This window comes from Apteryx mantelli, chromosome Z (genome assembly GCF_036417845.1).
Source record: "Apteryx mantelli isolate bAptMan1 chromosome Z, bAptMan1.hap1, whole genome shotgun sequence".
Classification (NCBI taxonomy): Eukaryota; Metazoa; Chordata; class Aves; order Apterygiformes; family Apterygidae; genus Apteryx; species Apteryx mantelli.
The window spans coordinates 70,791,571-70,819,554 of NC_090020.1; the positions used below are offsets into that span (position 1 = coordinate 70,791,571).

At 38.2% G+C, this 27,984-nt stretch overlaps 1 protein-coding gene and 1 long non-coding RNA gene across 2 annotated transcripts; one reads left to right on the forward strand and one right to left on the reverse strand.

Annotated features, from left to right (window-relative positions):
• Nucleotides 1–193: 193 nt before the first annotated feature.
• LOC106499510 (uncharacterized) lies at nucleotides 194–4,277 on the reverse strand. The gene is made up of 3 exons (XR_001295194.2): nucleotides 4,014–4,277; nucleotides 2,757–2,880; nucleotides 194–235 (listed from the first exon to the last, which is right to left on the reverse strand). It is a non-coding gene; the product is annotated as an uncharacterized lncRNA (long non-coding RNA).
• Nucleotides 3,359–27,918, forward strand: PAIP1 (poly(A) binding protein interacting protein 1). The gene is made up of 11 exons (XM_067315849.1): nucleotides 3,359–3,685; nucleotides 4,878–5,047; nucleotides 9,023–9,211; nucleotides 12,764–12,876; nucleotides 14,854–14,965; nucleotides 16,279–16,404; nucleotides 21,028–21,134; nucleotides 24,062–24,179; nucleotides 24,313–24,367; nucleotides 25,000–25,093; nucleotides 27,342–27,918. The coding sequence occupies exons 1-11, from the start codon at nucleotides 3,397–3,399 to the stop codon at nucleotides 27,433–27,435; spliced, it is 1,467 nt and encodes a 488-aa protein (XP_067171950.1). The 5' UTR covers nucleotides 3,359–3,396; the 3' UTR covers nucleotides 27,436–27,918.
• The last annotated feature ends 66 nt before the right edge of the window (nucleotides 27,919–27,984 follow it).

The window sequence follows — 27,984 nt, forward strand, 5'->3', positions numbered from 1 at the left end:
TGCTTGCGCGGATCGTGCTGGTGGGACAGGGGCGGAAAGGCAAAAATCGAGGCAACCGAGTTGTGAAGAGAGAGGTACTTCCTTAAACGTGGTTGTTTCCCTTGAACAGACGCCACAGTATGTAGGTGGTATCTTCCTTTATTGTTGCTGCTATTTCTTGAAGTGTGTAATAAAGCAATGATCTGGTACACGTGTTGAACTTAGAATGGTCCATACAGTACAGTGCATACAGTACCTGAGGGGCAAGGGAAAAAAAAGAATGCTTGCAACTAAGATGACATGAAAGAGATTGTATGCAGAGGACACCATGTAAGGTTATCCACACTATCACCTGTATACATTGTCATATTTCACACAGTCCATAAATCTCAGGTATAACTTAGGCTTTTTCATTTATATTTGTGCAACTGCTAATGCAAAATATGCATTGTTTGAGGTAGTTTTAGTGTGACACACAGCTTCCAATCTCATAACTGATTAATTATGACTAGAAGTGAAGTGAAGCTGTGAAAATGTGAGTCTAAGAATAATTCATATGGTACCCTAGTACCGGATGTTCAGGAGACTACAGTACTTTTAAATAAGTATGTGAGAAATACTCATTTTAGAGATACAACATGTGCTAATGTGTGCTTTATTTTGGGGCTTGGTAACTGCTGAATAGTGCAACAACATACCTCATCAGTATGACAGAGATCAGTTTAATTCCAATTATTCTGTTTTACAAGCTAGGACCAGCCCCCTCCATCTTCTCCCTAATTAGAAATACCTTGGCTGCTTATAAAAGCATAGTGTGTTTGTGTTCTGAATAGTGACACAATTTACAGTTTGCAGCGTCCGTCTCAGCACCAGATGCTGCAGGTCTGTGCAGTGTCGCTTCTGAGTTGAGTTTTGGGCTATTAGGTAACACATGTATGGCAAGACAGGTAACTTCCTCCCTAACTGATATTTAAAAGGTAAGTGGCCACAGCTGCATTTGGTGAAAGTTTTGATCACATCATTGGGTGCTTAAGATACAACTTACTAGCTTGGCTATCTCAGATTTTCTGCTTTGTGGTCCTCAAAGGAGGGAAGTAAGCTATAGGACTTCAGTTAGGCAGAAATTTAGGTGTTGTCTGAAGGCATAGACTATCACACAAAGTATTTGGGTTTGTAATTTTGGATTTAACTGCATAAAAGATTTTTTTTTTAGGTATCCGCATTGAGTAGGAGAAATTTGGCTCCCAACCAAGCACCACTGCTCTAAGGCAAACTTCAGTAGTGTATCTGTGATGGACTGGGATCCCACTCCACTTTACACTGTAGATAACTGTCAAACAGTCATTAAATTAAGATAATATAGGATGTCTGTTAAGTGAAAATAATTCACATTTATGACCAAATGTGAAAAGTTGTATGGTTCAATAATAGTAACCTGAGGCATTAAATTCGTCCTGCATGTATGTATACCACAGAAAATACGATTTTCTTTCTTGAAAGACTGATATATTAAAAACTGATATCAGTATATGATTTTTTTAACATCTCAGCATATTGAGAACAGCGATTAAGCCAGAATCTCAACTTCCTTTTTCACATTAATGTAAGCTTTTAATCCTTCTGCTGGGGTAAGTTAAAGTCTATAAATGTGACCAGAGGTCACAATAGGCTTTAAAATCAGAAATGAAATAACACAGGAACACTGAATATTTTTTATTTAGTTATTTTACTAGCTAATTTGTGATCTTTAAAAGCTTGGTAGTACTGCTTAAATTTAATTTTGACAATTGTGGAACTTAAACAAGTGATGTCTTCCACTTTCTGAAAAGTCATCAAAATCTCCTATATTTGCTCTCATTTCAGTTGTGTGTGTGGGGGGGGGTTATATTAGTTAATTTATTAGTCATCACTTTCACCAATAGTTGCTTAGCTTTCTCAGTTAGCCTAATTAATTCTAACTGTGTGATCTTTACTGTTTGGCCAACTTTGCGTCTCACCAAGAATCAATTTGATACATGCCTTGGGGAAATAACAAATCTAGGCTATATTTTACAGTCTATTCCCCCCATTAATAGTTAAGAATAGTGAAATGTAGTAATAAAACAATATGAACATAACTTCTAAGTGCATCATTTTACAATACAACCATATTTTAAAAATATCTAAGACAGTACCATTCTGATTTTTTACAAAGTGTCATACATACTTGAATTTTTTTCATCTTTCATGAGTCATCAACAGAGTTTGAACCAACAACACAGAAGCCTTTCACTTCTATAAAAATAACGGGTGGGAAGGCGAGCATGGAGCAGACTGTTTAGGGAGACAACATACAAACATTGCCAATGGGGCAAACTGAGGCACATTTTAGGCATGTCAATACTCAGTTCCTCTTCCTAGGTCTGAAAGCAGATTGTGATCTGGAGTTTGCAAACCAAATACAGAAATACTCTGCCAGTTGAACAAAAGATAGGTGAATTAAATTGTGAATGGACATGTGAATTTAATCATTAGTGTTTAATGTGATAATATTAGCAAAATGCATTACATGGACTGTCTTCTTCAGTTAATTTTTAAAACCTTTCACGCCAACAGGAACTAAATCAGAATAGCGTTTGTCGTCACATTTTTGTATAAGTATATATGAAATACGTTGTTCTTAACCAACAAGGTTACGCTAAGTAGACCTAACAGCACAGTAATAATTGTCACGTTGGAGGTTTTGCTTTCGTGGCTTAAATGTACGTTGTCATTTAGCTTGCAGTTTTTCCACATACCGCTTTCCTATGAAGACAGCTGCACGCGTGCAGCGTGGCACGACGTTTCTGAAGGCGGGCACCTGCAGCTGCCGTCGCGGTACTGCGCTGTTGCCTCACGCTGTTTGTTCCTGGAGGGACGCAGCTGCAAGAGAATATTGGCAGTTCGGAAACGCCAGTTGCAGGCTGCCGTGACTCCTGAGGACAGCGTGGGGACAGTGATGTCTGGGGCGCCCGCTCGGTTCTTGCTGAAGCCCAGCCCGTGCCTGGGAAGGGGGTGGGGGGGGCTGACTCGTGACTTGTGAACACATGGAGCTGGCAACGCGGCACTAACGCCGGGCAAGAGCCTTTAACCCGCGGCAGCCGAGCCGGCCTGGCGGCGGGGGGAGCCGGCTGCGCGCGGCGGGCAGGGCGCCGGCTCGGCTCGGCTCGGCCCGGCCCGGCCCGGCGCCGCCCCCGGGGGCCGCGCCAGGCGCCGGGGTTACTATGGCGACGGGCGGTGCGAGGCCGCCAGGGGGCGCTGCGGGCGGGGCTGGGCCGCGACCATCGTGGCGGTGCGAGGGGGGGTGAAACTGAAAGTGAAGGGCCCGAGCGTCCCCCCCCCCCCCCGCCCCGGCTTCCGCCTCCCGCCCATGAGGGCGTGAGCCGCACCGGCCCGAGCATGTCGGAGAGTTTCGACCGGGCTCCGGGCGCCGGCCGAGGCCAGAGCCAGGGCCAGGGCCGGGGCCGGGGCCGAGGAGGCGGCGCCCTCCCCAGCGGCGCGGGCGCGCCGGAGAGCGGCGGCGGCGGCGGCAGCGGCGGCGGGGCCCGCCTGGAGGGCAGCGGTTCCCAGGGCGCGGGCCCGGCCGAGCAGCAGCAGCAGCAGCACAAGCACAAGCCGGGCGGCTTCCTCCAGCAGCAGGAGCCGCTGCGGCCGCCGAAGACGGCGCCGCCGGGCGCCGGAAACGCAGGTAGCGGCCGCGGGGCCCCTCCGTGCCGCTCCGGAGGCCGCGGGTGCCGAGGCGCGGCGTCGCCCCGGCCCGGGGGGCCGCTGGGGGGTCCCTTGCCTCCCCCCGGCCCCATGATCGCGCCCCTTCGCCCACTCGCGCGCCCGGCGCCGGGAGCTCGCCGCGGCCCGAGGCCCCGCGGGCGCCGGCCTGGCCGCTCTCGCAGCCGCGGGAGGGGAGGCGGCGGGGCGTCCCTGGGCTGCGGCCTGTGCCCGCGTGAAGGCGGGGGGTTGCACCGCAGCCTGCCCGCGAAGCCCCTCTCCCCTCTCCCCCTCCCCGCTTTTGTGCGCACCCCCGTCGGTGGGTGCGTGGTCTCCATCTGCTCGGCCGGCCGCAGATGGGCGCAGCCTTGCTCCTGCTGAAGGGCTCCTCTTTAGTGCTGGCCTAAAGGTTTGCCAAAAAGAAACCCAACCCGACAATAGCACAGAGCATTGTTTGTTGGTTAGCTTTTCCAGATACCTATCAGATCCTGCTTTCAATAAGCTTAGGAGCTGCTCTATGAAGAAAATGTGGAAAACATGCTTAAAAAAGAAATGCAGTTTGATTGGATTTTTGACCAATGATTTATGACAAAGACAATAGCTAAATGTCCTTGAAAAATGTGTTTAGATTTAGTGAGGCCTGCCTGTGCCTTTGCCTTTGAAATATGTGAAAAACCCACAAGAAGAGCAAGCTTAGCACAGGCAGATTTACTAGTTTCTCTAGCTAGCTCTCTTAGAAAAAGTGCTTTAATGGGGGAGGAAAGAGCTCCTCTTTTTTCAGTCACCTTCACTTGGATGTTGGGTTCACTTCCTGACTTGTGGAAAGGCCTCTGGTGTTTGCCAAAGTCGAAACTTTTTACATTTTAAGAAAAGCAATAAAAATGGAGTCTTCACCATAAATTCTAAAGTAAAACTGAACTTTAGGGACTTAATTTCTAAAGAATGTCAGACCTAAAGAATTTAAACTTTTTTACACTCTGAAAAGGAGTATGGTACCACTTTGGGGGGGCAAAATATATTGGTAACATTGTCTTTACCTGTAAGAGCAAGTTATTCCTGTTCTTTTCCCCTCTTCTCACTCTGTCCCCAAAAACTTATGTATTAAGTTATATGAATACATAGAAATTTAATGATGTCTAAGAAAAAGTGTTATTAACATAACAAAACCTTTGCAGAACACCTGCGACAGACAAGAATTCCATCTGGATCACAAGATAAAGTTTCAGTTCCTGATTCTGGACCAGCAATGGCTAAACCTCAGGTGGCTGTGGCTCCTGTGGTAATCTCAAAGTTGTCTGTTAACGCCCCTGAGTTTTATCCCTCAGGATACAATTCAGGCTTTGCAGTGAGTATTTATGTTCTCTCCTTAGTATATGCCAATTTATTTATATTCAAATTAACAATGTTTTTTTTGAGATCTTGTGTATTAGACAAGATTAGACAAGAATGTTGCACTGGCCAAAGAGAATACAAAATTTGGATAACAACCACCTGAGACGCAGACTGTTAAGTGATAATGGGTGAATAACAGGGAGTACTTGAGAGTCTTCAGTGTGGGGTGATTTGCTAAAGTTAACTGCAGATAACTGCATTCCTTCTCGATTGTACCAGCATTGACTTCACCAACATGAGAGCAAGCTGTCTCTTCTGAGACTGCATCTGTTGTAGCTGCATCTACACTGCATCTACACTGCATTTTAAGTAAAGGCTTAACTGCACTTTCATTAAGATTTCTCAGTTTTTTGAAGGAAGTGTGGGAGAAAGCTTGAGCTTGTGCTTTTCTAAGCATAGGCATCCCTTTTCTAAATGTACTGAGCCATGGCTGTGATTGACTGTGACTGCCCAACTGTATGTACCATCGTGTGTCTTATAACTTTGCCCTTTGGTGATACAATATCACTGAAGGAAAAGTATGGCTGGACTCCTTCCTAGCAGCTATCTACCTGCTGTGGGATATATTGGCAGCCGGACTAAGAGTAATCTCAGATCTGTGTTGTAGATGCCCCATGTAAATACAAGCTAGGTGTTTCTTATTTTATGCTCCCTTGTCTTGCATGTTACTGGTACAGTAATCTTACTCCAGTGGAGACCTGTGTTAATCCTCGTAATAAACTTTTGTTATGCAAGCAGCCAAAATCTGGTGTATATGTGTGTGGGAACTACTACTTTTACAAATATATTCAAGTATAATATGCAATTAAGTTGAAACAATTAGATTTTGAATAATTAATAGAAAAATACTTAAGTTAAATACTAAATAAGGTGTTTTGATGCTTTGGAGTTTTTTTCTTCACCGATAAAACTGATGTTATCTGGATGTTACAAGCTATGCCAGTTTATTGAATAAAATCACTGTTCTGAATAATGCAAACCCATAGCCAATAGACAACTGTTGACAAAATGCCAACATGAACATGCTTCAGTGAATGGATAATCTAGGGGGAAAAGTGCTTTGCCCCAATACATGTTACATGTTTTCTATAAATAAAGGATTTCGGTTGCACAGTCAAAAAATGCCATTTGGAATGAACACATTTGCATACATATAATTACAAACACTTAAGGCCAGTGATGTTGCTTTTCAGCTGTTCTACAAAAACACACAAGCATGTGGGAGTTTCTAGTTGCCATGTTGTAAGAATGTTATGAATATAAGTGACTGATCTATTAATAAAAATAGCTTTAAAATGCTACTGAAACCCAGAACTCTTATCTGGAGGTATGTCTGGTATGTTATAGGGACCCTAATCTAATTGGAGTATACCAGGCGTACAAGATCCATCAGAATATAATAGGCGTGGAATAGTGATGTTTCAGAATTGTTAGTCCTTCACTGTTACACAGGTTTTTATTTTGTTACTTTAATGACTGAATTAATTTAATAAATGGGTTCATCTGCAGCAAAAGTGTGAAATTTAGCACACTTTTTTGTAAAAGTTTTGTAAATTTGCTGTTGGGTGTGTGTAATCTAAACGAAAAAGATCTTGTTCCTAAAAAGTCTGAGGAGAAATCAAGTTGATGATAAATTAGTGGTGACTAAGTCAGTTTGTGAGCAGAAATGTGAATACTTCTTGGGTCTGGGAAAGTAGTGTTTGGCACATGCTGAAGCAGAGACTGAGAGCAGATCTGGATCATGGATCTTTTCCTATAGTTGTTGTTCTTTATCCTTCTGTAGCTAAAAGAGGGGTTTTACTATCTATTTAGCCATTATTATGCCTTTAAACTCATAAACTGAGTCTTAGTAGAAGAGAGGCAATGTCAGAAAGAGCAGCTGCTTTTACAAGCTACAGCGTTCACTACCACCTGACTACAAAGTTTTCAAACAGATTGTTTGAAGAGATGCTAGTTCTGCTGTACGTGATTAATATAAGCTGCAGTTATTACACAGTGTCGTATTTCTGGGGAGCAAAATAGTCTAACTTCATTGTACAGTACTTTTATTGGGCTATTGGAAATTACCTAGTAAAAGCTGATTTCCTTTACAGAAATAGAATATTTAGCAAGTTACATAGAGGCCTGTTAGCTTATGGACCCAAGGAGTAAAAGCTCCAAATTGTTGGAATCGTAGAACTTTAGCTTGGAAAGGATCTCTGTAGGTCATCTGAGCCAGCCACCAACTCAAAGCACAACCAACATGGATCAGGTTGTTCGCGACTTTCTCATTATCAGTAGTACCAATTTGCCACCATTTCTTTAAGTCAAGAGCATATTTTTTCCTATTTCTGGTGGGCCACGTTAAGTCCCTTAAAGTCTTGTTCAGTATTGTCCATTGGGCAATTATTTTACTTAATTAGATAATCCAGGAATGTCTTTCTAGTTTATCTTTTGTTATTTTGAGCGTGTCCCCCATTAGCTTAAGTTGTATACCCTTAAAACATAGATTTTTCAAGAAATTTGGAAACTCTGCAAGTTTCCCCATGTGCTCCTTACAGCCCCTGAAATTAATGTCAGTACTTGATTTTTCAGCAGTGTTTATCTGCATTTCTCTATAGTTCATATCCAGGTCTTTCATCTTTCACAGATGGCAAATCTGTGTTGCTTCAGAGTAGAGGAGAAACTGAGGCATTTTGAAGCCAGAAAGTAGAAGACATCTGCCCTTTTAGGGAAGGGTGGGGAGAGGGAGAATGAAAATATAAACCTGTTCAGTGTATGTAAGTCCACTAAAGAAACAAAAAATGTTTGTATGCTTTTTTAGCTCAATTTTTCATTGCAGTGTGTTTTAAATCTTTTTCTTATTAAATAGTAGGTCAGTTGAGAATGCTGTTATCCTCAGTGTTACCCTTACGTTTTGAATCACTAATTGGTTCTTTAGCAATCCCTCTTTGGGCTTTGGCTTTCACTTCTGAATGCTCATATAAGATACTATTTGCAAAATTAATTATTTGTACTATATTATTACTAGTTACATCACAAAACATCTCATTCCCTATGCTGTTCCTCTCATACACTAGCATTGCAATCATTCAGGAGAGTATTGAACTTTACAGACCGTTATATATACATTCATTTTTGAATGGACAAAATTATCAGCGTTCTGTCCCGTCAGTGGGAGCATAAACACTGATAAGGTTGGTATTAGCTGGTGTTAGCTCGTTTCTTTATGAAGCAGGTGTGTTTAATGTCTTTTTTTTAATATCAGTAACTGCTGATTACTGCATTACCACTTAGTTTCATTTGATGCCTTATAGTCTTCATCCATTGCCAAGCAATTTGTTGATTTTGGAAGATTAGTTTTTCTGGCTTTATTGTACATGGAAAAATTACACTTATATTTACTATATTTTTTTAGTTTCTCCCCTCCTGCTTTTTTTGCATCACTTCTCTATGTAATCACAAAACACTTTGCTTCCAATTTCCAATTACTTTTCCTTCTACAGTTCATTTGTCTACAGTACAATTTGAGTATGCATCGGGCAAGAAGGGTTCTGAGGCTCAGTTTGGTAGTTCTCTTCTTAACAGATGCACTTGTTTGTTTAAGGAGTTGAAAGTGCTAGTTAATTTTACATTCAACTTGGCAAACCATTTGATTTGCTTTTTAGTCCATCTTTTTGACATGTTTGGCTAGGAGACTGTAGTCTGTATAATGACAACTGACACAGTTCTTAGAATTACAGGACTTAATGGAGCTTTCTGATGCATTGATGTGAATGCTGTCTAAAAACGTTCAAGTGTACCGTGTAAAACAGATCGCTATCAAGCATGCAGAGCATTAGGAGTTATTTAAGACTGAGAGCCATATAGATACTTTTGGAGATGGTAAGTGTAACAACTTTGTTTTAGGTTCTTTTTAAATTGTTGATAAATTCCTTCACTGCTGTAGGAGTCTTCCTTTGAAGATGGATGTGATGGCTATCTGACTTTGACAGAGTATGTACAAGATTTCCTAAATCACCTCACTGAGCAACCGGGTTGTTTTGAAACTGAAATAGAGCAGTTTGCTGAAACACTGAATGGCTGGGTCACTACAGATGAAGCTTTGCAAGAACTTGTTGAACTCATCTATCAGCAGGTAGCCTGTGTATTCAGTTTTATGATGTGGATATTATGCCTCTGTTCCCTAGTGTCCAAGATATGCATATGGGTATAAAATGTAATATTTTATTTTGGCTTTGTTTTTCTCTTCCCCCCTCCCCCTTTTTTTTTCATTTTAGACTGAACAGTATGGAGAAAGTTTTTTGCCTAGTAATCTGAAATGAATGCTCAAGTGTGGGGTACTTGCTTGGTTGATAAATTTCCACAGTTTACTTCATTTCCTTTCTTGTGTCTTTGGATTTCCAGGGGCATATACTGGAGTGCAAATTACAGCAATTTAAGAGTTATATTTTGAATTGTTTTATGTTAGAGATTGAAAAAATCCTTAAGCTATGTCAGAGTTCTCCATTTTTCTTCTTTTCCACAAAAGTAAATTTGTTTCATAATACTTAGATATTTTTTTCTTTTCATCATTTGCTATTTTAAAAATTAAACTCTCACCTGTTGTGCACATCACCCTTTGGGAAACTCTGTTATTGACTGGCTTTGTTCTTAATTTAGAATATACCTATTTCAGAACAGCATAATTGGAGAAAAAGAAAGCTAGTCTGCTGGGTAACTAGGTCCAGTCCCATTGATGGCCATGGAAATGAGGACAGAGACCTTGAATTGAACTCTGTACTAATTGAGGGAGCCATTGGAAAGAACGGCTTAATCTGTGTTGCTAAGCAAATGAGCTGCTGTTACTGTCTTTTGGGCTTGCTGCAGAGAATAAGTCACACTTGTGTTTGACATTTATTACGTTGGGTATCTCTCACTTTCCTGTGTTGGTTTCTGTCAAATTCTGTTTTTAAGAATGTGAACAACCAATCTTTTATTCACTTTTTAAGTACAGATACTTGCACATTGTTTTTTTCCTATGAAATAAATTGGGGTATGTAGAGCTGCATGACTGGTTGGTCATCACACAGTACTGTAGGGTATTAAGTTTCTTACCGTCGTACAGAACTGATGCACATTTAATTCAGAACATAGTTCAGCTAGCCATTGAGATTACCTGTGCTTTGTTCAGCAGCAGCATTTTTCCCCATCTTCTATTTGGACACATGGAAATATAGATAATGAAAGACTAAAATATGCAATATAACTTTATTGGAAGAAAATGCAGCAAATAATCCCATATGTAACTTTTTGTGTATATAAATTCTCACACTTACTGTAAAGTCTTTAATGTCACCCCCTCCTCTCTCCCCCTATTTAAAATGTTAAAATGTCCAATGTTGGGGGTGACTATTCCTTCCTCAACTGAGAAACAGCAAATGCAAACAATCTTAAAATAAAACAATTTTTATGTGAAAAATAAAACTATTAGCTCAGTGTAAAATAGCTGTCCTACTATCCAAAAGCATAAGACTTCAGTTTGTCAGGAGAATCAGGAGAATCTAGCATTTGAGTGCCAGTCAGCTATGCTCATTATTCTTTCTTGAGCTTCTACTTAGGTGTTTGTGTTTCCTAGTCCTAGCTTATCACAAAATGTCAGTTAAAACTGATGAAAAGTGTTTATAAGCAGTTGCTTCAGTGACGTTGATTTAATCCAATTGAGCAGAGCTACAGGTGCTAGGTTTGTCAAGGAAGACAGCTAAAACAAAAAAAAAAGACACAAGTTCTGTACAGTTTTCCCCTCATTTGGGTGTCAGGTAATTCAGGCTTTCTAAAAGATTAATTATCTACTTCCCCCTGTTCTTCCTGATCCATTTATGTCTCTATCCAGAGCAAAGTGTCAGTTCTCCTGGTTTCCAAAAGCTGAGCACTCTGACTCCGCAGGCTTGAGAATCTTGATTGTCGTGTAGTTAATATAGGAGATTGTTGCTGTTAGAGTAACTAAAACTTCTCAAGCTGTGCCTTGATAGACTAGCCTTTACGCTTAGCTTCTGATTTTTTTTGAGTGGGAAACAAACTGGGATTGCCAGCAACAGTAGTGCAGGAAAGACATTACACTATGGTGATTGGTTATTAAGATGATGTCTTGAGTGGTTCTTTTTTTGGTCTTTGTGTGCTGTGCAAGGGCATAATACCTAAAATTGGATTGCTTTAGTATTTGATGCAACCATAAATGTAAACCAACTAATTATAGGAAGGCAATGATAGTAAAATTGTGCAGCTGAGGTTTGAAAGTCCCCCATCACTAAGGAAAGTTACACTCTTAATTGATGCATTTTACCTTGTCTTAAAAGCAAGGGGCACCTTTTCAGGTCCAAGCAACTTATTGAACAGCACCAAAACGTTTGTTAGATGTTTTACATACCTCTTTAATGGATAATTTGGCTATCTTAAGTAATCAAATTTATTGTAGCTTCCAAAAATAGCTCAGTTCTTTCCAGCAACATTATGCAGATTGTGCAGTTGCATTGAGTCCATGTTTTCCTCTGCTTGTAAAAGGTAACTAGATATAACACATTGCCTTGCTAATGGCAAGAAAAAAATTCTTTTTTTCCAAACATATAAGAAGCAGAAGTCTGCAAGAGCATCTGTAGCGTGGACAGATGATCGAGATGTAAAAAGAATGTTCAAAGATGATAAAGCCGGTGGAGGAAAATTTAATGAATTCTCAGTATCCGTGCTTTCGTTGACAGAGCTAATGGAGTTTCTTACTCCAGAGCCTTTTTTCACTGAAATTGTATCTGAGAAATAATCTCAAATTTGAGTGTTGCTAGAGGATACTTTAAAACACATGAACAGTAACAAATTGCCAAAACCAGGGGATGTTCTGCTTGAAGTTCTGAAAGAGATTTAATGTATACCTTACTGAATTTCTAATTGATTTTTGCACCTCTAGAAGTTTCCAAGTGTCAGGTTTAAAGCAAAGTATTTTTCAGGCAGTGTGTAACTCAAATTGTTGGATTTTATTGCCACCACCTGTGTTTTAGTTGATAAGAGTGTAAGTGGTCAAAAGTAATAGGAGTCATTTTAGAAAAAAAGACCCATCCAGGACTATTAACTGGAAAGATGCAGTTTTAACTTCTGAATCAGGAGGCTGCTATTCTGCAGATTGCTGAAGGGTGTACTAGAGGAAGTATTTATCTTTACTTGACCTGTTTTTACATTCTTTCCCTGAGCATTTACTATTGCCAGAAACGATTCTGGGCTTGATAGCCCTTAGACTGAACGAAGGTGAATTTTTGGCTTTAATGGCCTTGTTGCTCCTCTGGAGAGAGCACGTGTCTTTAAAGCGTCTTAACTCTTGATTTTTGTATAAACAGGTCATAAGTGACTTTCAGACACTCAATGTAGGTCACAGTGCGGAAGTAGAGTTGAGGACACATGGCATAAGGGTGGTTGTTTTCTTAAAGCCAAGAAATCGCGGTATAATGGACTTCTAAGTGCTGAAATGCAAATAGCAAAGTGTTGCTGAGATACAGAAATTAACATGAAACAAATAGTAATTCTTGTAATTTTTGATAATACTGCTCTTCAGTGGTCTAGTCAACTGTTGATGAACACTGATTTCCAAAATACATTTAAAGATACTTCCTAATAATTTAATCATTACTTTGATGAATAATTTATTTTTCCAAATTTATTTTGGAAGGCCACATCTGTCCCAAATTTTTCCTACATGGGAGCACGGTTGTGTAATTATTTATCTCACCATCTAACCATTAATCCACAAAGTGGAAACTTCCGACAGTTGTTACTTCAAAGGTCAGTATCAGCATGTCATTTTAAGCCTATTACTCATGTTACATGTCTTCCTCTTTTGTGTATGTAACTCTTAACCCAGTGGGCAAAGAAGTATATCTTTAAATTAAAATTGAAGTTTAAATTAAGGATTATTAAAGCAGAGGTGCATACTGGGTATCTAATACCTATTTGTGTATTGCTTTTAATATAGAAAAATAATTTTAATATAAAAATAGGACTATTCAGGGTTCTGTAGGCTCTTTTGAGCTGAGAAGAGTATGTTAGACTGATACCAAATAACAGGGGGAATCTGAAAGATAGTCAACTTTAAAAGTACCGTAGATGTAAATATATTTACTGTCCTTGTCCTTGACTCTTTACTTATTTCATTGTGTTTTTTCTTCAGTTACTTTTTTGGCTGTGATTGCTGTGTAAGTTTTATTCACAGATTGTCTAATTAACTTTACACATGTGAGATAGGCACACAAATACAGAAGGATAAACTTTCTAAATTTTCAGTTTCAGAATTTTGGGGGTTTACAGTTAAAAAATTATTAGACTTCATACTTGATAGAAATGTGACTTACTTTTAAATGGATGTATTTCCTTTTAAATCTTGTTGCATGAGATTTTGTAAGATTAGTACACTAATACTTTTCTTCATGATTCTTTAGAAATGATCGCTTTTTCTTTGAGGACTTGTGACTTTTTAAGCTACAGACTTATTTTTCATTTTAAAAGACTCATTTAGTCCACCCATGGTGAGGAGCAAAAGCGTGATGAACTTGATCATCAAAATGCATTTCTGTTAATCAGGAGCATTTCCTTATGGAGATGATGGAAACTTTTTTTTTTTCCCCCATTGTCCCAAAGCAGATGAGCTTTTTCTCTTTCAAAATGACCCTACAAATCATCGTTTTTATCTTGCGGGGTTTTTTTAAACTATGTTTGCTTCTTACAGCTTTTAGTTTGTGTGAAGTATCCATATACTTAGTGATGAGATACCAGAATATTCTCAGTCCCCTTTTGAATGTTCTGCATCTCATTGTTTTTCCTTTCCCTGATTTGTGAGTATACTTGTTACTTGAGTAATACAGTAAAGGAAGTCCTTCTTGATGCTCGATTCTCTATCTCATTCCTAGTTTTGAAGCCAATCCAATAAAAACATTCCTTTTAGCACCTGAATCCATAAATTTAAGGTTGCTTATATTTTTATTGCTAATATGTATAGAATGGTGTGGAGGGGGCAATATGAACAAGCTAACAACACCTACAGAAAACTCTTCTGTTTCTCAGCCCGCCTTGTACTCAGAATTTGATATTCCAACACCTTAGATTTTTTTTTCAGTTTCTCAAGTGCTTCTTAATCCATTGCATAACCTCTAATTTATTCTCAGTGGTTATCTTGTGTGCCTTCTATTTCAAATACTGAATTCCTTTTACGAGCTGGTATGTAAACTTGCATGTTTTTGACACAGTTGTTGAATACTAGAAAAAATTACCTCACTGCAATGTTATCTTAAATTATAAATACTACTAAATCAATTCACTGAATTTGAATCCCAAGTATTTGTATTTATAACTAAATTATGCATAGCTGTAACTTAAAATGGTGGGATGAAGAATTTATGAAATAAGTATAAAGGCATCTAAGACAATGTGACTGCTTGAGTAAAACTTCTTGGACTCATTTTCTGAGATATAAACTGTTTTACCATCTTTAGTTTTTACTTGCTGTAATTTGCCCTATTTCATTCTGCCCTTTCAAACTTCTTGGTGCTTGAAAACATAACAATGTAATCATATTTATTCATGTACAACAAAAATCCACGTTATCTTTGTGAAGACCTCGTTTTCCTCACAATCCATATTTCTTGGCATGCAGTGTTTAACAGTTTTAATGCAGTTCATAAGTTATTAGCATTGCTTTACATAAGTAATATATTGTACGTGTTGGGATGTCTAAAAATGATAATGATTTTCATTTTAATGTTTCAGGTGTCGAACAGAGTATGAAAACAGAGATCAAGCTGCAAAAGGAGATGAGACTACTCGAAAGCAATTTCATGCCTTTGTGCTCTTCTTAGCTGAACTTTACCTTAACCTAGAGGTAAGAAGAAAGTTCTGTGTCAGTTTTTTCTTTGTTAATATTTTGTTGTTTTAAGCAAACACTGAAATGGAATATTATTTGAGATTTTTTTTTAAAAGGGAGAAAGGAAGAAAATTAAAGAACTTTAGAATGATTTCATTATAATGTGTGTCACAGAAGCAGATAAGCAAAAAAGGACAAGAAGTTAGAAGAGAAATGTATGCAGACAAATGCAGTGTAAGAATTTATACAAAGAAGCAACCATAAACCACCTTTCCTGAAATCTGTGTCTGGTCACAGGTATTTTCTCTCTGTTTGCCTTGGAAAATTGGAAAGAACCTTTTGATTTTTTTTTTTCTTTGTCTGGTGAAACTACCAGATTATTATATTTAAACAACATAGGAAATGTACGGTTTACCAGAAGCAGATCAGGATCAGTAATCCATGTAATTCAGTATTCGGCCACTAACAGGAGCTATTAACGAATGTTTGAGGAAGGTGTGGGAATCTTCAAAATGAGCAATTAAAAACACAAACCTTTAAAGAGATTTTTTTTTTTTCCTGAAGGTTCAGTCCTTGCCTCATATGTGAAGCATGAAATCTTGTATTTAGATCAGGTTCTCTTACCTATGATGTGTACGTACACCTTTTTTGGTACACCTAAAACTTGTTTGACTCTTATATCCATGAGTTCGTTCAGTAAGCTCACTAACTTCTGTAGTGTTCTTAAATATATTTCTGGTTTATGTTTCAATGGTTTGATTTAATTAGGCATTATAAAAATGTTCTGGCATGAGAAAAGAAACCAATGCTCTGACCCATTTTTGTTTGTAAGTGGGCCTTTACTTCTTGCAAGTGAGAAATAGATTTTAAAAGGAAGCTTTTCAAAGGGTGGGGGGGGTTTGTTTGTTTGTTTTGACAAGTTTTGTGGAGTATTTCCTTAATTTTAAAACTATTTTCTATGTTTTTCCATTATGTAAAGAATGCCTTCTAGAAGCAAGCCATTGTACAGCTGTAGAGAATGCATAATGTAGGATGGGAAAGAGCGTGGGCTTCTAAGAATTTGGGATGATGTGCACCATTTGTCAGGCGTTTTGCAGCTTCCCCCAAGAACTGATTAACAAAGAAACAAAATGCTAGGCATACACTGTTTGTCAGATTTGTAAGAATATTACTCAGTCTGTATTCTAAAATATCGACCATATTTTGCATGTTGTTCCAACTGAAGAGCCCACGTATGTTAATCGCAAACCAAAACATACAGCATTTGAGAGGGAAAATGTGACTAAATTTCTAAGATGTAAATCTTTTAATGGGTTTTTGATCTTCTGCAGATTAAAGGAACAAAGGGACAGGTAACACGAGCAGAAGTTCTTCAAGCTGGCCTTGGAGAATTACTAAATGCTCTCTTCTCTAATCCTGTGGACAACAATTTGATATGTGCAGTGAAACTGCTGAAGGTGAGACAATAGTTTTAAAAGAAGGAAAAGAAATTGTAATTTCTGATTTTTCTAATGTATTACAGTCCTGAATGAAAGAGGGCATCGTCCATATTCAGCTTGTTGTCTTAAAAAGAAAAATATAAAACAGCCTAGCCAACTTACCTGAGACTTCTACCTTTCTAATTTTGTATATAATTCCCATTAAATATCCCACTCAGTTAATCAGAAGAAAACAGATTGTATTAATATTTAAGACATTATTATTCCTAAATATTTTAAAGGTCAAAACTTTATCTGAGATTTCTGTTGAATTATTTAAAATCTAAACACTGCCATTTTCTTCCTTCACTCCTCTAGCTAACTAACTTTCTCATGTAATGAATTCAAGACTTTCATGGCAAATTTCAGATGCCTCAGGTTGTTGCCTTAAACTGAACAGCTAAAGAATTTTGTTTAACCTTATTTAAATAATAATAATTAGAATCTATGGAAAATATCATTTCTCATGCTTATTTAATTCTTGCAATTTAGTTTTTTGGAGGGGGGGAGTGTTGAGGGGATAGTTTGCCTGATTGCAGGACCTTCCGTGTGTGTGTGTGTGTGTGTGTATATATATATATTTATATATATATTTTTTTTTTTTTTGTATATATGATGCAAAAGAGCTCTATCTAAACAGAAAACATTTACTTGTAAGTGCATCAGTTAAACTGCATGGGACTGAGGTACATCTGATTTCCTAACTATATGTGGCATCCACACAAATGCCCCTATTCAAATAAGCCAGACTATTCAGGCTGAGTATCCTGCATTTTGCGGTCAGCCATTCAGACTCTGCTGTGATTCTCCCTTTCGTCATGGTGCATTGCGGGAGACCTACTTGAAACAGTAATGCTGGGACGTGAGGCTGGATTGCTAGCCAGCTCTCATCAACCTGTTAGTCTTTTCCATCTGTTCTCAAACTGAGATGAGACAGCAAGTTTATAAGTCAGGTTTATGGCAGCTTTTATTAAACTGAAGAGAATGGCACCTAAGAGTTTGTGTGGCACAAGAGAGGGCATTTTGCTCTAAAGTTCTGTGATGCTCTCGATGCTAATACGGTACAGTTATAGAAAAAGGAAGAAAAGGAGGGAAAATCACATAATTGTCTGGAGCACGTACACAGTAAAAACATAAAACACTCCTAGTACAACTAGCAGTGATTGCTGAAGAGGGTCAGGATGTAGCACTGAAACGGTGAGCACTGACAGCAGAAAATCAGGATGATGGAGCTCACTTTCCTAAAAGCCAGCACAGACATTGTCTCAGTACCTGTTAGCTTTTTTAGGTGTGGGAGGAACACAGGACTGTCAGCCACAGCTGTAATCAGTTCTTGCGTGACAGGTTTGATACTGACCATTTCTTGCAGTTGTGGTTATGGAGGCATGTGAGGTTGAGCTGTGAACTAAAGCTTGGTTATGCTTGGGAGACTGTTGGTTTTTCACATGTGGATATTCGGCTGAATAGAATTCACTGATAAGATACATTTCCCTATCTTTCCTTCCCCTCTTCTCCTTCCCCCCTGCACATGCCCCCTCCCTCCCTTCCCCAAAAGAAAGGTGAGGAAAAAATAAGTCTGTTTCGTTGTGGCACGGGCTAGAAGGGATTCCTGTATCACAGGTTCAAGATCCAGGCTAACACAGGCAGCCACATCATACGATTCTTCCTGTAGATCCGTGCGATAGCATGTGGTTAACTGCTGTCTTTAAGTGGAGTGATATGGAGATGTTTCTAATTAGGGGTAATTAGAAATTCAGAATTTATTAGTTGAAAGGAGGGGAGGAAGTGTTTTCTCTCCAGATCAGCATGAACATTAATGGAGTTAAGCAACTGTCTGTCATTCTTGGAGCTCCAGCTTGTCATGTGCTTCCCTGCTCTGGGATGCTTTCACCAGATGCCTGAGGAGGGAAAGGAGCGGCGTGTAATGTCAGTACGTTGTACTTCTGGAATACTGAAGTGTAGGTGACAGTGGCTCACAGAAGTCTTTCTCATTAGAAAGATGAGAAGTTTTGTGTATCTAGAAGTGCTTGAAGACTGGAAGCAGAAAATGGAGAGGCTTTTTAAATGTTTTCGGTTACTGAATGGATGTCTCTTCAAAAAGCCCTAGCAGACAAGGAAATGTATGTAGGGAAGTATTATGTTCCTTTTGAAGCGACAAATAGGTGTACCTCTGGGAGCAGTGGGAGAAACAAACTGCAACTGAGGAAATGTGTATAGGATTTTTTGCATTACACCATTTGTTGAGCAACTGTGCTTTCTTTTGCTTAGTACCACTATGAAACTGAGTAAATTGAGTAAACAAAGTAACACACTACTTTGCACAAACAGCCTTACAGTTTGTTGTTAGATAGCAGGGCAGTAGAACTGAGGCAAAGACAAAGGTGTAAGCGATCCCTTTCACACTGCATTTGCCACTTCTGCTGTGAGAGAAAACTGTTATCAGCTCGGATGAGTGGTGGGTTTTTTGGGGTACATTTTGATTAACATCAAAAAGTTAAGGTGTATCACACCTTTTGTTCTGCAACAAAAGGCTCTCTTTCTCAGTTCTTTCCTACTGTTTGCATCATTACATTTGTAGAAATATATATAATCATCTTGCATGAGGAAAACAAGTCTTTTTGCTATTAAGCTTTACTTTTTCTTAAAATCATTAGCCTCTATGCAAGGAACAACTCTTATTTTCATAAGCCATTGTTATAGAGTGGGGGAAAACAATTTCTTTTAGAAATGAAGATCAAAAATTAAACAGTATTTTTCTGGAGGGTTTTTTTGTGGATGGTTTGTTTGTTTCTTCCTTGTTCTCCCCCCTCCTCACTCTGCAGTGTATGGGGGGGGTTGTGGGTTTTTTCATTTTTTGGATTCTTCTGTCTTTAAATTCACGTTCTGGGGGCTCCTTTTGCTACAGCAAATACAGAAAAGGGAAGAGAGGTTTTACTTCTACTAATCTAAGCAGTTTAAACAAAGATTGGATGTTCAAGCAGGTTGTTTTATAGCAAGTGCGAGGTTGTACTCAACAAGCACATTCACTCCTGCAGGCAGTCCTTAGTTGGAAGAGCTTCCTTGCAGCAAGGACCCCTGAAGGACCTTTCAAAAAAGGCAGCACACAAAGCAGGAAGCTTTTCAATGCTGCTGTTTATTCTGATGATTCTCCAACATTTTCCAAAGAAGGACTCCACAGTTCTGAGGATATTCTTGCAGTATTTATTTGGCTTCACGGTGTTCATTGCAAAATAAAAGATAGTGATCTGAATTATTTTATGACACGTATTGCTGAATCTAAAATATGTTACAGAATAGAATCAGCAGTCATTTTTCTTTTTTGAATGCAAGTGTTTTCTGATGGCTCAAAGTACATCTGTAGCCAGATTAGGCTTTCTTACGAAATCTGAGTTTTACTAAAAGCTTAGTATCCTACTGAAACAAATGTCTGTATTCTGATGTCTTTTCCCTTTAATAGATGCAGGTTTTTACCTGTTTGCTTTGCAATATGTTTATTTTTAATCAAACCACCTTTGTGTTATTATCTAGGGTCAAGTCAGGATTATAGTAGAAAACTGGGAATGTGAATTGAGTGTTAGTTAAGATATTTGCTTTTAGCTTTACGTTTTAGTCCTTTGTAGCGTGAGACACCATTCTGAGCATTTTGGACCATGTGACTTTTATGTTGAGTACATTGGGAGTTGCTGTTAACTTTGCTTACTATGGTGGCAAACTATTTTTTCCTGGTTTAACTCTTACCTTCTACTGTGCAATTGTTGGGCAATGAAATGCCTATCCTTAATGGAAAAGGCTTTCATCCACACCACTTCTAGGCTGTCTGCTGCTAGAGCTCTCTCAGCAGCAGTTCCAGCCTTGCAGGTTTTACATATTAAAATCCAAGCTGGCTTTGTTAGATAATTCTTGGCTCCTCTGATGCATCTCCTCATGAAATTCTCTGGCATATGTCTGGTGCTAGCTATGTTGACTGAAGTGTTTCTAAAGATTGCTAACCTATTCCTTATTCTTGGGTAAGCTGGTGGCCTGCAAAAATGTGGTCTACTCTTTCATACTATGAACTTAAAGTAATTAAGATCTGATACTGTTGGTTCTCTTGAACAGGATTTAAAATGTTGCACGATTTTTGAATTGACATGACTTGAGTAACTGCATGGTCAAATGCAGCGTGTCTCCCACTGATGTGCAAACTCAGATTGTGATACGTTAGTTTTCCACAATAAATCACTGAAGTAGTCAAAAAGACTGTTAGATGTTTATGTTCTGTTGTAATGTGACTTGTCTCACAGTGTAATTAAATCACTGAAGAGTGTTTTTGAAGTCGTGTAAAGACTGGAGGGAAGTGCCTGTTAACTTCTAGGTAACATAAACACTGGAAACAGAGCTACCATATAGCCAGCAATCTAAAATAATCTACTTAAAAGATCTGTAATGATATGAAACCAAAGAGATCTAGAAGACTGCCAGTTTCAATCTTCAGGTAGTCAAACAATGCATCTAAATATCTTACAGGTTGTTATAGAATCTCTTATGTTGATAATGTTTCTTCTTAGTTTTCTATAATTTGATTTAAAAACTTTTTTTTAAAAACTAATGCATTGTCTTTAGTTGACAGGCTCAGTTTTAGAAGATGCTTGGAAAGAAAAAGGGAAGAATGAAATGGATGAAATGATTCAGAGAATTGAAAATGTTGTGTTGGATGCAAATTGCAGCAGGTGGGAAGGCAATTTTTTTTTATGTTCAGCATTTTATTTATTAAACATCTTAAGAAGCTTTTCATGAAAAGTAAGGTGATACTTTGTTCGCTTCCCACCTATCAAAAAAATATTTTTCAATCAGTTTTTTTAATCTCTTAATAGAAATGCACTCAGGATTTCTAACCTTTGTCTTGAAGTATCTCTTCAATGATTTAGGCTCTAAGAAATTATAAGTAAAAATACAATAATGGTGATGTGTGACAGTTTGTACTTTTACGTCTGAATTTAATGTTAAATATGGTATGTATAAATCATCATAATCTGTAAGGACATAAAGGAGTTAATATTTTTTTCTGGAGAACAAATATATTTTTGGCAGAATCTTACTACAGGCTGGAAAAAAAGACTGGCTCATATTCTTTTGAATTGCAAGCAGCTCTGTATATGAGGCTGATTCTGCTGTATTCCATCCTCAGGCTTCTTACAGATTTGTTAAAAACCTGTAGAGCGTTCAGATGCTGAGCTGATCTCTTGCTTTATGCGTTACGGAGGGATGCCAACAGCACCTACCTGGTAGCCTCTGTGGGTTGTAATTGAGCTTCTCTGCAGGGAAGATGAAGGTTCTGCTTCAAGTATCCAGAGAACACTGATGGCACAAGCCGCAATCCAAGACATAGAAGGACAAACTTTTTTTTTTTAGTAAAAGAAAGAATCGAAGATAGATTTATTTATTTATTTATTTAATGAGACTCACTGAACTTTTCTTCATGGACTTGCTTAAGAGAAAAAAGCAATTTCCCTTACTGTAGGGAAGGTGTTGGAGACGGTATTTAATGCATCGGTGATGTTACCTTTCACTGTTGATTAGAGAATTTCATTATGATGTAGAGGGCCAAAGTTAGGAGCATAAATTAGATGCTTAAACTAGTGTGAGAATATCAGTCCCTGTTGCTCCGCACTACCATCCCTTATAAGAAAAGGATCTGTTCTTCAGGTTACTTGTGCTGCAGATCTGATAGCTTGATTTAAAAACTACAGCAATTTCTATTCCATATGGAGTGCCTACTTCTCAGAAGAAGTGGAGGGGGAAAGTAACTCAACCCTTCTTATTTCATAATTGAGAGGAAATACATATAAAGCATTTAGACTTGGACAAGAGAATTAACTCAATTTTCTGTAGACTTGACCAAATCTTGTCCTTTTGGAGGGTTGTTTTTTTTAATGTTACTGAGGAAGGAAAAAATTATCTTGTCATCAGGATACTATAATCTCTCAAGGTGGTTACATATTTTTTTATGTTGTCTCAGGGATATCATAAATTAGGATTACATAGATAAAAAAGCAAAGCCTTTTTGATGTTGATAAACTCATCATGTTCTGCTGTGAACACTGCTGGTTTTTTATCACTTAAAATATTCTATGGAAAGAATTTACATTAATTGAGGCCCAAAGGTGGCATTTTAGAAAAATACTTTCTCATTGTTGTAAGGAAGAAGCTGTTGCTTAATGTGCTTAAACATACTACAGTGGCTGTGTGAAGATGGGGGAGGATAGTATGAGAAAGATCTCCACCTAAAAGACCAAAATGGTAATTTTCATTAACTAAATAACATTTGGTAAAGTTAAATTTGGACATAATGGAAAAATACATCATGTTCATGCTGTTTCCAATCATGTTTCCAGTCTTATAATCACAGAATCACAGAATCGCTGAGGTTGGAAGGGACCTCTGGAGATCATCTAGTCCAACCTCCCTGCTCAAGCAGGGTCACCTAGAGCACATTGCACAGGATTGCATCCAGGCGGGTTTTGAGTATCTCCAGAGAAGGAGACTCCACAACCTCTCGGGGCAACCTGTGCCAGTGCTCTGTCACCCTCACAGTGAAGAAGTTTTTCCTCATGTTCAGATGGAAGTGTCTGTGTTTCAGTTTGTGCCCATTTCCTCGCGTCCTGTCGCTCGGCACCACTGAAAAGAGTCTGGTCCCATCCTCTCGACACCCTCCCTTCAGATACTTGTACACGTTAATAAGATCTCCTCTCAGCCTTCTCTTCTCCAGGCTAAACAGGCCCAGCTCTCTCAGCCTTTCCTCATAAGAGAGATGCTCCAGTCCCCTAATCATCTTTGTGGCCCTTCACTGGACTTGCTCCAGTAGTGCCACATCCTTCTTGTACTGGGGAGCCCAGAACTGGACGCAGTACTCCAGAGGTGGCCTCCCCAGGGCTGAGTAGAGGGGCAGGATCCCCTCCCTCGACCTGCTGGCAACACTCTTCCTGATGCACCCCAGCATATCATTGGCCTTCTTGGCCACCAGGGCACATTGCTGGTTCATGGTCAACTTGTTGTCCAGCAGGACTTCTTGGTAATCTGGCATAGTAAAAAAGAGACTGAGTGATACATAATAAGATTAATCCTATAAATTAACATTCATCTATACATAAACCTATTAATAAATCTTAAGGACTTTGTTTTTATTAGCATTATACTCAGTGATATTGACAGAAAATTAGAAAGGAAATTTTGTTGCTTGCAGTTGTTATATAAAATAGTTTCCATAATTGGGTGCACTTGTAATTTATTCTTATCATAAGGCGTATTTTGTTAAAAACATAACTTGGCAGGCTGGGATTTAACAATACAATATAGTTATCATGCAAAGTAATTCTGATCTTATGTATTGTAGCCATTGTAAGAAAGTATTTTGGTTAGCTGGTCTTCTTAAACTGATTTATGACTGTAAATCTGCAGTAACAGGTTTAACAAGTGTTAAGCAGTTTTCCTCTTACTGACATGTTTGTTCCCCCCCCCCCCCCATTCTTTTGCAAGAAATATGATCCCTAATTGATTTTATGGACTGATTTAACGAACCAGTATTTGCAGGATACAAGAGGTCTGATTTCTTGCTTAGCACAAAACATTCAAACTTCTGTGCTTTTCTCTATTTCAGAGACGTGAAACAGATGCTTCTGAAACTAGTAGAACTACGATCAAGTAACTGGGGTAGAGTTCATGCAACTTCTCCATATAGAGAAGCTACTCCTGAAAATGACCCAAACTATTTTATGGTAAGAATGTACTCAAACTTCAGTTCCTTAATATATTGTGAATTTAATTTGATCATAGACAATCACATTGCTGAAAACTACAAACAATTATCTCTCTGAAAGCATGTAACTTAATGTATAACTTTATTCTTAGAATGAGCCAACATTTTACACTTCTGATGGTGTTCCTTTCACTGCAGCAGATCCAGGTATGTCTTAAGCTTAGTACATCTGTCGTCTTACTCTTAAGAAAGTTGTAATTAAGTTTGTCCTGCTGAAGTACATGCAAAGTTCTTTTTAAAGTATCTGAAACCAATACAGTTTAAAAGGCAAAATTATGTTTGAATTTCTGTCTTTGAAGTGTGTAATATATGCCCTGTTCTGGATTAAAATAATGTAAATGTTAGAGGATATGTACTTGAGTTCATATAGTTCAGAAGAATTTTGGCCATAAACCTCAGCACTTGCTGCTGTGTCTCCAGGTAGTCAGAAATCTTCCAGTCTATTTTTGTTTGTCTGTTGGTAGTCATTAACAAAAGGGGGGTTGTTTCTTTGGTGGCTTCTTTGTTTTCTGTTGTCTGGGCACAGCATGGCATGACATCATTTGAGATAAACATCTGTGACTACCTTTACAGTTCTTTGGAAAATAGGTATCTTTCCTTATTCTTAGAAGTGATGATTGATGTCATAAGAAAACGCTGTAGGAAAGAGGTTTTTCTATAATATATTTCATGTCATTTATGGTCTCATTAAATAGCTTATTTTCAAACTGTATAGATGAATGTTAATTTATAGGATTAATCTTATTATGTATCACTCAGTCTCTTTTTTACTATGCCAGATTACCAAGAAAAATACCAAGAGCTGCTTGAGAGAGAGGATTTGTTTCCAGACTACGAAGAAAATGGAACAGACTTACCAGGGGCTGGAGATCCGTATGTTTCCTTTTAGAGTGATACTTTTTTTTTTTTCCTAAATACTAGTTATTTTTACTGCAAACTTAAGAACACAGTCTTGACAAAAATGTAAAGCTGTATGGTGAAGCTGTTTGTTCTTGTGTAGGTTGGTTTGTAATTACGCAAGTTTGAAAAAAATACTGTATTTATCCAATTGAGAAAGGTGGTTATATTTCACATATTTCTGCACATGTGCAATATGCATATTCTTCTACATTAATTTTTTTTTGCCTGAATGAAGCACCAGAGCTAGAAAGTGTCAGAAATGAGGCAACCTGAATTTATTTGATTTATGTGCATACATCTTAGCTATAGGTGACCACAAAATTTTCAGTCTTTCAAAGGGAAGAGGAAAGGATTGTTAAGGAGTCCAGTTTCTCTCCTTAGATTAGGTAGTATTCTCTGAATAAATGGCTATTCAGTATTCCTGTAGAACAGGAAAAGCAACCTAACAGCAAAGAGGAATCAATAGATGGGAATATAATCTGACTTTTTGATACCAGTTTATAAGTATTTAATAGGAAACTAGTAGAAGAAATTGGGTCCAGAATAAATTGCTCTGAGCTCTGTACGTTTCTCTTTGAAGAATGGGGAGGATTCTCAGATCATGATTTGATAGTGAAATGCTGTACCTAAAAATTATTTCCAGTGTTGTTTATATATGTGGTAGGTGCTGGCCTGGATCAATAATTTTGGTAATAAATTGGAAAACTTCTAGGTGGCACCTAGCCAAGAAGAGCTGCAGTAACTTTAGAGGATAGGTTTACACTAGAATAGCTCTGATAAATCTGAGATGTCATCAGAAAGGAAGCAAGCTCGTATTCAGAATACCCATGTGAACTGTTGTGCTTAGAAAAACAAATGAAATGCAAAATGGAGACAGCGATTTAAAAAAAAAAAAAGAAAGAAAAAAAAAGAAATCTGAAGACAGTGAGCCAACCTTTACGCAAGGTAACTGTGGACCCTTTGTTAGAGGCTTGAGAAGAGCTTAGGTAACTGTATCCTGATCCTTTGTCAGCTGCATGACTCAGATCAGGAAGAAGGGTTCTGTTTGAGTCCCTCCTCAAGCCTACACTTCTATGAAACAGAAGGAACAAATAAAATAAGTATGTAGACAAATTTTTTTAATGCATGATGCTCAAGAAGAAAATACTTATTAGGCTTTTCTGTGGCACTTATTGTGGTTGGGTGTAAGATACCATTTTCAGCCTCAGTACAGCTGAGGCGTGCCGATTCCCTGACTAAGGTACAGAGAGAGAAAGTAAATGGGGCACCTGAAACTAATGCACACTTCTTGAGAGTCAATAGCTGCTAGGTTTTCTTGGGGGGGAGGATTGTTTTTTGTTTTGGGGGGTGGGTTTTTTTTCTGTTTAGAATTATATACCGTATGTTCAAACTACAACGCCATTGTCCTAATTTATTGTGATGAACACTGCAGTTGGACCTACAGAAAACAAGCAACATTTAAGTTGGTACCAGTAACTGTGGGGAGGGAGGAAGCTGTTAAGTGATCACCATCCTTCCCCAGCTTTATTTTGAAAAACTGTGGTAGTTTCCACTCTCTGCAATACCAATTGTCATTAACAGGACCGAGTCTTTCATCTGGCCTAAATATGACAGATGTTCTGTGAAATAAAGACTAGTTACCATATAATAGAAGGTAATACCATAATGCAGGTGCAAAAGGGAAATGAATTAAGATTGCCTTCTTTCATGGATCAGCAAATGGGAATACAGGTTGTCTATGTAAAGTTTTTTTTTTTTCTGAATAGTGTGTGAATAAAACAGCTGATGCAGCATGTGCACTAGGAAGTTGACCAGGATGTTGACCAATCAAAAATGATGCTAAAATGATGCTTTTTGCACATAGATCAGTGCAGGCGCATTACTAAAGTTTAGAAAGAAGTTATTTTGGATTGCATTATGGATTGCTTTTCTGTCATCCAAGAAACACTATTTCTGTCTTTTAACCTGTAGACAGCAGCAGTTAGTACAAACACTAACAGTACAAACACTGCAGCAATTAGTACATATTTGTGCTGCTTTGATCTTTTTGTTTCTCTTTCTCTCCTGGTAGCCATGGATTTTTTTCCTTCTTGTTCAATGTCGTAGTTGACTTATTTATGAAGCTCTACTTTATCCTTGAAAATTACATAAAAATTTCACCTACTTACTGTTTCTGGAAAAATCTGTACCTAAACTGACATATTCTTTTGTTTTTTTGTAGGTATTTCGATGACATTGATGATGAGATGGATCCAGAAATTGAAGAAGCATATGAAAAATTCTGCCTAGAATCAGAACATAAGAGAAAACAGTGAGATGCTACACATAAATGTTAGTTTATTTAAAGCAGTTTAGGTATGATTAGAATACAGGGGAACACAGAATCGTAACATTTGTACCAAAATAAGGAAGCTGAGTTTCTTCAAGTACTAATGTTTCACAATTTTCATTTTGTTAAACAGAATCTGCCAAAAATTGTAAACTTATGCCCTGTAACTTAAAATGTTGTGTATATATCATAGTTTATTTTATGTACAGGTAAATGACCAGTGTTTTGGCTGCAATAAAATCGATTTAAAAAGTATCACAATGAAAATAAAACTTAACTAACTGGGAACGGTCCCATTAAATTTCTCATAGGGCAGAAAGGGGATAAATAACTTGATCTAAATTTAATTGCTTGCTTGTTTTAGTATACATTAGGACTTATCCTTTTCTTCATATGCAAGATATCCAGGTTTTGGCAGGGTTTTTTCATTTATTGTTTGGTTGCTCTTCTGTTGTTTTGGGTTTTTTGGGGGGGCGTGGGTGGGTGGGTGGGGTTTTGTTTGTTTTTGCTAAGCAGAGTATTAGCCGAATATGGA

Coding starts and splice junctions, on each gene's coding strand:
- PAIP1 (XM_067315849.1), top strand. CDS start 3,397: ATGTCGGAGAGTTTCGACCGGGCTCCGGGCGCCGGCCGAGGCCAGAGC. Junction 3,686..4,877: donor GCCGGGCGCCGGAAACGCAG/GTAGCGGCCGCG, acceptor AAACCTTTGCAG/AACACCTGCGACAGACAAGA. Junction 24,180..24,312: donor ATGACCCAAACTATTTTATG/GTAAGAATGTAC, acceptor CTTTATTCTTAG/AATGAGCCAACATTTTACAC.